At 42.4% G+C, this 9,306-nt stretch overlaps 1 protein-coding gene across 3 annotated transcripts; it reads right to left on the bottom strand.

The window, feature by feature from the left end:
• Positions 1-497: 497 nt before the first annotated feature.
• Positions 498-8,960, bottom strand: LOC100193327 (uncharacterized). 3 transcript variants are annotated; one of them, NM_001138464.1, is made up of 8 exons: positions 8,662-8,832; positions 6,490-6,806; positions 4,611-4,679; positions 4,456-4,517; positions 4,277-4,366; positions 4,076-4,197; positions 2,649-2,703; positions 500-1,009 (listed from the first exon to the last, which is right to left on the bottom strand). In NM_001138464.1, the coding sequence occupies exons 3-8, from the start codon at positions 4,675-4,677 to the stop codon at positions 812-814; spliced, it is 594 nt and encodes a 197-aa protein (NP_001131936.1). In that variant the 5' UTR covers positions 4,678-4,679; positions 6,490-6,806; positions 8,662-8,832; the 3' UTR covers positions 500-811. The 3 variants fall into 3 exon arrangements, with proteins under 3 accessions (XP_008676540.1, XP_035822547.1, NP_001131936.1); XM_008678318.3 differs by lacking the exon at positions 6,490-6,806 and having other exon boundaries at positions 498-1,009; positions 8,662-8,960; XM_035966654.1 differs by lacking the exon at positions 8,662-8,832 and having other exon boundaries at positions 498-1,009; positions 6,490-8,657.
• Positions 8,961-9,306: the final 346 nt, after the last annotated feature.

Raw genomic sequence — 9,306 nt, forward strand, 5'->3', positions numbered from 1 at the left:
TCTACGGTGTTCTCAGAGTTTTGTTCCAGTCTCATCGTTTGTAATGGCTATAGTTGCAACTACAAGGAATGTTATAGATTGTGTTACACTAATATAATAGACCTTGGTCCAACACTCCAACCCATGTACAACTCTATATATATAGGGGTGCATGCCCAAATTAGGGCTTGGGTTTCACTATCAGACTATCAAATAATAATTCTAAGATTCCTAGATCGTTCCTCCTAAACAAAACAAACAAAAGCCATACACTATGTATCTATACATATAAAAATGTCATAGGGCACTTCCTCCATTTTCAAACTATAGAACATTTTGACTTTTCTATATAGCTAGGTTCTACCATACACTATGTATCTATACACAGTATAGATATAATTTTAAAACGAAAGGACTATGATAAATTCAGCTTGTCTACCTCACAGTAAAGGTATTTAAAATTTTATACATATGGTAAAAGGCGAATACTCCTAGTTCTGTTGAAGAGACGAACCAAATCAACTCAATAAACATGACATCAAAATCTAGCAAGTAATTTCCGTAGGTCAGTGTACATGCTGAACAGAAGCAGACAACTAGAGTCACACAAAATTCGCTTCATATTCTGTCCACATCCTTTCATCCAACAAAGAAAGTCAAGTTAGATTTTCCCCCGGCGTCCTTTCATTCAAGGCTAGTTTGAAAACCTCATTTTCCCAAGAAAAATTAGCTCATTTTCACTTGAGAAAATAGAGAAACATAGAGTTCCCAAACTAGCCCTCAAGGTCCTTAAGACCAGTGAAGAGAAGGGGCTTCGATGCACCAAATATGCTCATTGGTTGCCGACAACACGGCCACCATATGCTCTACCTCGCCTCTGCTGCTGCTGAACACGTCGCTGCTGGTTGAAATCACGTCCAGAGGCAGGATTTGCCTGCTGCTGTGGTGCGGTCCTCATGCGTTGCGCCTTCATCCGTGCAAAGAGTGCATCCATCGTCCTTGGTGCTGCATGGTTCTGCGACTCCTTGACCTACAAAGAGATTAAGGTGTATCGTAGTGATCAGTAACGACAAAAAACAGTACAGGACATTATTGACTAAACAAATTCAAGTCAGTTTCATGTATCACCCAACTTCTAAAAATAAAAATGGACCCAAGTATAGCATTCATCACGGTCCTGAAAGTACTATGAATGGTTATAAAGTGACATGGAGATACCAGAAGATGGATTATGTGAGAAAACTATACATTAAAACATATCAAGAAAAAAGTATTGTTAGAGGTGTATGGAGCAAAGAAGGGAAGCGCAACAAATCAGGAAAGTCGCTACATTGATGCCTATGATACCAGGATACTTCCCAAAGAGCTCGTATCCGTATCGGATAGCGATACAGCTCGGATACATATCCTATACATATCGGAATAAGTAGAAATTTAATTTAAAAAGCGGATACACGGGTTACCTGGGGATAAGTAGTATACTTTGAAGAGCGGACAACTTACCTGTATGGCCTTCGCTATACTTGGTGACTCCCGCTCCCGCACACGAGCACAGCAACCCTAGACGCGCCGCTGCCACCGTCAGCGGTTGCGCGCCGCCAACCCTCACGAATTGCCACCGGCCACCACCACCACCAGGTAATCCTCCTGACCACCCTCTCATCTCCCTCCCCGGCCCCCGCCTCCCTATCTCTTCCCCTCCTTTGATCTCTCCCTCCCTAATCCGATTCATCATCCAATTCCGACTCCTGCTTGAGCTGCCTGTCTGCACTAAACAGCTTGAGTTATCTGTCTGCTTCCCCTGTTCGTCTGCACTGAATCGCTTCACTTGAGCTTCTCGGCCTTTTCTTTGGTTGCATATCGCTTCTAAGAGCTGACGCGGTTGCACTATTCATGCTCACCAAAATATGATCTTTTGAAAACAACCTAACCTGGAGGTCCCTCACATGTGCAACCTAACTTACAGCCCTTCTCAGAGAATGTTTCTAGGCACTGCAGCCAAGGACACCATGAAGGAGATTGGGGCCTCCTCCAAGTCCTTCAGTGTTCACCCCCATGGTCCTAGAGTTGTCAAGGATGACACAACACACATAAGAGATGGCCTCCTGCAAACTAATATGCAGTGAGAGGACCCTGATAAAAAAAGATCGACTATGATTTGCAAAGCAGTACTGAGGGCATCGGTTCTATGGTACTATGACAGCGTTTGTTGGCCCTCAGGTATATACAAAATCGTATCCCCGATTCCTCCTATCCTAGTTTTTGAGAAATTGTCGTATTAGGGTATCGGTGTATCGTGTATCCTAGTATCAAGGCAATGCATATTGGCGCTAAATTGAGGGCAGTCCTGGGGGCACCATTAGGGCTGATTTGGTGAGCAGGGATTGAGAGGCAAAGTAGTTCATTTCCCCCCTCAATCCCCCCATGATCCCCTTGTCACCAAATAAACCTACAGCCCCCCCCCCCCCCGGCAACCCGAGCCACCACTATAACAAGTACACGAATTTAAATTACAGTAGCAATGGTTTTCCAAGATAAATCATTAAATTGGTAGACCAAAAGATTGTCATCTACATCTTACAGATACAACTCCCCAGGAAAAAAGTTACTTTTTCAGCCAGATTATCTTATTTACTCTGCATTAAGGTCAACATTTGACATAGTCGTACCTTGGTATTTTGAAAAGCATCACCTACTGACCTCCTCTGCACTAAGGTACTTGCACTGTATCAAAATAAAAACATTAGTATCTCACATGAGCAGGAGTGCTCAAGTACCATGAATCATAAACAATGGAGAACCAGGATCAATACTGTTTTCTGAGCAAACTCACCATGCCCCATCAAAACAAGGATACAATTCTCACTTCTCAAGGGGAGTCAGGAAGTACATACCATGCTTCGAAATAAAATCAAACAGAAATGATAAAGTAGTCACTGAAAATATCTAGTGCATCCTCTTGGTTTCCAAGGCCCCCAACATTCTAGAGTCTAGACTGTTTATTTCCACCAAAATTTCAACACACATGGTTCAAAAATTTCCCAAGTTAACACCACTTATTGATTGATTGAACTGATAAACTCAAGTCATGTAATTAGTGACCACTGATCCAGGATCAACAAGACATAAGAAATCATGAAAATAAATTCCAACAGTTGACCTTGAAAAGAAAGCATCCATACAGCTCAGCATATAGTCAGATAAATCGCAAGATAACACGATTTATTCTCATCCAGTAGAAATGCAAGCAAGCAATATCTGTGGAAACTAGTGAACAACTTTATGATAGAATGCTGTTATGGATACAGCCAACTTTAATAGGAGGCAGAAGCAAAATGTACTCCTTGGAGGCATACAATTGTCCTGCTATAGCATCACTACCCTAGATTCACATTGCATTCATCATTCAAACAAACACTGAGCACAGCCAAGGAGCCAGTAGTAAAAACCAATTCCAACTCAGGCATGTAGCATCCCTGTATCTGGATGATCAGTCACCAGTGGCATGAGATGCTAGTCATTATCACATCTCCTTCGGTCCTTCCAACCATAGTTGACAAATAACACTAACGTAAACCTCAGACACTGGTGTCCAAAAATAGCACTCATCCAGCAGCTATAGATTACACCATGAATACTGCTGAATTGCATAGAAAAATGTCAGCCAACAGCAGATACATATCCAGGGTGTCCCAGCAGGTTCACAAATTTGACCAGCTCAACCAGAATAAAGGGAAATGCCATAACTTTCAATGAAGCTTTAAGGCTCATATGTTATATTCACCATGTATTTGTAGCAGTTCAACCAAGAAAACAAGCCTTGCAGAACAGGAATATGAAGTTCATTGTTCTTTAATAACATGTGTGTAACTGTGTATAACCAGAGAAGTCAAGGCAGTTCCATGCAAACACCAGCATCACAATCATTCTCAGCCAATATAACCCAAGGTGCATGACACAATAAATTTAACAACTCCTTGAATGCAGTAAACTTTCTCATAAGCAATAAGATAACCATTGTTTACCTGTCCATAACAATTTATTGAGATGAAAACATGGCTAGAAAAGGATTGAGAAAAAAGTGATTGATTAATACCTAGGCTTCTTCCAATAGACAGCCCCGCTGCGCATTGGCATAGCAGCAGCCTTCTTTGCAGCCTGCTTTGTAGCAGCAAACTGACTTCCACCAAGATTTGACCTTCTCTGTGCAAGAACACCCTAAGCACAAAAGGACGTTAGAATCTTAACATGCACAAGATGCAAAAAAAAAAACAATTTAAATGGAATTGCAACATACTTGTCTAATGGTTGATCTAGATTCCATAAACCGTTGAACCTTGCCATTCCCTTTATTAGTGTTGGCATTCTGGAATGGACGCTTTTTGATCTGTTACAATGAAATGTAGGGTATAGTTAACAAACTTCCACAGGGAGTTCACAAATGCAACATTGAGTACACCAAGCTAATATGTCTACCGGCTGCCTAGGGGGGTTCTTGCCTCCAGGATTCTTTTTCTTTGACATCTTGATTATATCCTCTTAATAAACACAGAAACAATACATGAGTTAAATCAACACTGGAATATCAATTAGCATCACTAAACAAAAAGATAATTGGTCAAATAGCATACCCAAAGTCATGTCCATCTTTTTCTCGGTAAAAGCAATTGCTTCAGCTGTGAGGGGTGGTGATTCCATCTCTATATGAACGTATATAGTATAATTAGAGTAAGAAAACACAATTCATAGCAGAAACTACAAATGTAGCATGTGGCATTTGAGCACCAGTAAATTCAAGCTTGCAAGAAGTTAAATAAAGTATATTAAGCCCAGACAGAAAAAATAAAGATATCTACTACTTCCACCTATGAAGGAGCCAGTGCAATAAGACAACATTAGACTTCTTTACAAGCAAAACCAGCTACAGTAATTTTCCGTGCCGATACAGCCATGGCCGGAATGGCACTACTCTCATACATTACAACCATATTTGACAAAGTTTGCTAAGAAACGAAACTGAAACAAATAGCCAGAGAACTATTTTGTCAAAATCTAAACAACAATGCTCAGAAAGGAACCGTATTGCAGTTTGGGAGCAAACCCAACTATCCTAATTATAACAATAGCATGATCAGACACCATCTGCTAGCTTCTAGTTAATCGTTGCCCACATGATAGCTCTTTTAGCCTTAAAAAGTAGCCCTAGACAATATTTGGTGGTGCCAAAATATTGTAATCTGCACCAAGGGGAGAAAAAATGAAGTTGGCCCTCAACAAGTAAGAAGAAAAAGCAAGAAAAAGAGAGAACCAATGAATAAGCAAGAAAAAAAGTTATTGCAAAAAGTGAGCAAGAAAACATTGAGGACTGGTCTCACGGTGAAGAGTCTGAAACAGACAGCTTCATTCTACTACAATCTAGAAAGAAGAAAAAGGAAACTAGGAGAGGGAATAGACGTTCACCCTTAATAAAGGTACAAGAAAATCTTGGCTACAAGAAAAAAGTTAAAGGTAATGGGAAAATTCCAACCGATGCTGATAGCAAAAATAAAAAAGGAAGTAGTTACTTTGAGAGGTTTAATTTGGAAGTATAGAGGCCTTTGAAAGAAAAGGGTGTCCTGCTACATCAAAGATCTTATTTCACAAAAAGTTTCTTTTATATTGGGATCCAGGAAATCTGAGGTGGCGTCTAATGTGGCTGATGTGTGACGAACATATTACAAATAAACTTGATCCTATAAAGGAGTACCTCTGGTTATGGACTCCATCTAGAGGGAGATCTGGTGGGTTTCTAATTGGTGCTAACTGTTTTTTATTTGCCCTGTTGCTAGATTGATATGGAGTTATGTGGACAAATGTATTATTACCAGTTTTATCCCAAGTAACTTGGACCAATGTTGGGCGTGGCTTGCTAAATCTATGCCAAAAGCTAAAGGGGTTTGAGCAAAAAGGAAATGCAAGACTTGTTGCAGGAAGGCGCCAAAAAATGTTGGTGAGGGCTGCTAATGTGAGAAGGAATAATCAGAATATGGGTTATGAAGATGGTGAATCTGGGGACGTTCATGCACAAGATGATGCTGAAGGATCACTTTGAAGAGATCGCTTTGAAGTTTATTAGCTGTCTGTCTTGAATCCTGAAAGGATGTTCGTTGAACTTTGTTCCTGCATGTACTAAAGCTCCTGTGGTAATTCTGGTTGTATTGTTTTGGGAAATCTAGGTCCTAGATGCCGTAGCTTTTCCTATTGGTAGTCCTGAATCAGGCCTCTATGTGGTCAATCTCTTATTGTCTGCCTTTGTCTGTCTGCTACATGTGAACTATGTGTATTTCAGTTACGCTTGTAATAGAAATGGGGATATCCTCTGGTCAAAAAAAATAGTTGGTGGTGCCAACAAGTTTGCATGCCAAAACACGCTTGCCAAGACTGATGAATTAATAAGTGATTCAAATAATGATGTACACAGACATAGTCAGGGGTGGAGGGCCCAGTAAAAGATTAGGATAGCCACCCCACCCTTGCGCGCGACCGAGCAGCGGCCCCAGTTTCCCACCCCTGCGCGCGAGCGCGACGGCGCGAGGCCACGAGCAGCCGCAGCCAGCAGAGGCAGAGCCGATGCCTGCCTCCCTGCCTGCCTCCGAGCGACCGAGCCCAGGCAGCCAGGCCCCAGGGGCTGACCGAGCGTCCGAGCCGCCGCTGGCCGCTGCGCCGTGCGCGCCTGCGCCTACGCGCGAGCAGCCGCTGGGCGCTGGCCACTGCAAGCTGCCAAGCTGCCTCCGAGCCAGGCAGCCAGCGCGGTCGCGCCGCCCCACGGCTCCTGACAGCACACAGCACTACAGCAGTGACCAGTAAGGGTGATTATTTGATTAGAAACAAAACAACATGCCTAATCCAATAGATTTTTCAATGTGCAGATTTTTCCAATTTCCAAATAGCAGACATGGATAGAAACAAAAACAAGGCAAAGAATATGGCCCAAAAAAGTATCTCTCTTTATTATGTGAACACTCCATGTCGTAATGTCTTCTAATTATCTAATATGCTATATGCTTCATAAAATGACAGATTTGAAGAGCTATTTCAGTCAAGCTTCTAGTGGAAGTAGACCAACACTCGCGCTAGTGGAGTTTGCAATGAACCCGAAATACAAGTTGGAGTTCAAGAGAATAATAGTGAAGTTGCACTTGTTCTAGAAGAGAATGGACATATTCCAGATGCCAATGGCAAAGATGTTAATGCTCAAGCCGAAGGTATAAATCAGTTGAACCCGAATCACATTATTTCTGATCCGGGACTTCGTATTCCAATCGATTCTTTTGCTCCTAATATTAGAGATGATTATAGCTAAAGGTCCGACTCAACCAATTGGTCATAATTTTCCTCAGTCACATGACAAAAGGAGCTTTCAAAAACATTGGTTCAGACAACATAGTTGGTTGGAATATAGTGTGGAGAAGAATAAGGCTTATTGCTTCTATTGTTACCTTTTAAGCATGATCGAATGGATGATAAATTTTGCCATGATGCATTTACAAAAGTTGGCTTCTCACAATAGAGAAATGTTTATACGGCATTTCCAAAACATGTTGGTGGGTCTAATAGCATACACAATACTGCAGCAACAGCATTCCATGATTTTTGTAACCAAAGGTCAAGTGTTAGTCATAAGGTTTCAAATTATAGTAAAGATGCATTGGTCAAATATGAGACACGGTTGGAAACTTCATTAAGTATTGTTAATCTCTTGCATTGCAAGCTGAATCATTCCGGGGACATGGTGAGACTAGTACTTCCTTAAACAAAGGGATTTTTTTAGAATTTATTGATTGGTACAAACAAAGGAATAGGTGAGAAGAGCTTTTGATGAGTTGTGTCCCAACTCCCAAAAATGCCAAGATGACTTCGGGGACGATTCAAAAAGAACTTGCAAATTGTTGTGCAGAAGAAATCACACGTGCAATTAAAGAAGAAATGGGGGATTGTTTATTCTCTATTCTTGTTGATGAATCCTGTGATATATCGGTTAAAGAACAAATGGCTATTGTTGTGAGATTTGTCAATAAAAAGGGTGAAGTAATAGAAAGATTTTTGGGCATCAAGAATGTGAAGGACACAACATCAAAATCATTGAAGAAAGCATTAGTTGAGATGTTATGTGATCATGTGTCATAAATTTTTATTCGTCGTTGGGTTAGCAACACCTAGATTTTCTGGCGTCCTCCGCCACTGAACATAGTTATTCATTATAGACATACAGCCTACGCAACTTAAGATTAAATAAACAATCATAAAATATCAACAGAAACAAGTTGATTCACAAAAAACCGCAGGTGCCCTAGCTCTGGAAGTGCCACAATATCCCAATTGGATCAACAATCAGTAAAGATGACAGAGCCAGACGAAACAAGAGGAACTTATCCTGTAAAATTACACCATCCGAGGGAAGGTAACCACCACCGCCTCAATCATCATGCCAAAACCTAGGCACAGAGATTTGACTACGAGAAAACACCACCAACGCCAACAGCGTGGAGCGCCCCAGTTCCACCAGCACAGTCGATTCACCTGCCTCCGCGACACTAGATCGAAAGTAGACACGCAGGCTAGACAACAAGGACCAAGCGGCCAGGCGCCGTCGAGAGGTCGTCATCGCAGAGAAAGAGAGTGGGGCCGGCAAGGAAGACTTGCCTGATCCAAGCGGTGTCGGACGGAGACTAAAAGGGTCGAGGCAGAGCTGCCGCGCGGCGGGGACGATCCCGCAAGGCGGCTCGGCCAAGGACTAGGGTTCGAAGGTCGACCTCGTGTGTGCGTCCCGCCGGCTGATGGCGTCGGCAGGATGTATTGGGGTGGGAGTTGGAGGGATCAGGGATGAGAAGGGGAATTTCTGACAGAACTATGGAAGGCTGCGGCCGTGGCCGCGGCGGTTTGGATTAGGATTGCTGACGAGGAGAGAGGGTCCGTTGTCTGGCTTCCTTTAGACTGTCTTCAACCGTTCCCCTAAATTTCTCCCTCTATATCCCACTCACGTGCCACGTCAGCGTTCTCTTTCCCCTTATATTTCCACCCTATACAGCGGTTCCCCCTAAATCCTTCCTCTATACCACACTATAATCATAAAATATCATTTTTCATACCTATTCACCATCTATTATTATTTTTTTCCAACTAAAAAACACTGTCGCACACGTAAACCAAGGGCAGGGGGGTCAGAGCCGCACCCCCACACTTGCTGTATTCCTGTAGCGTACACTATAACTGTAGCGTGTAGAGGGGGCATCGTTGTAGGGATTTCAACCCCCTAAACGGCTAAGGGGTAGGGGAGGGGGAGCTCGG

Source organism: Zea mays, chromosome 4, assembly GCF_902167145.1.
Source record: "Zea mays cultivar B73 chromosome 4, Zm-B73-REFERENCE-NAM-5.0, whole genome shotgun sequence".
Taxonomy (NCBI): Eukaryota; Viridiplantae; Streptophyta; class Magnoliopsida; order Poales; family Poaceae; genus Zea; species Zea mays.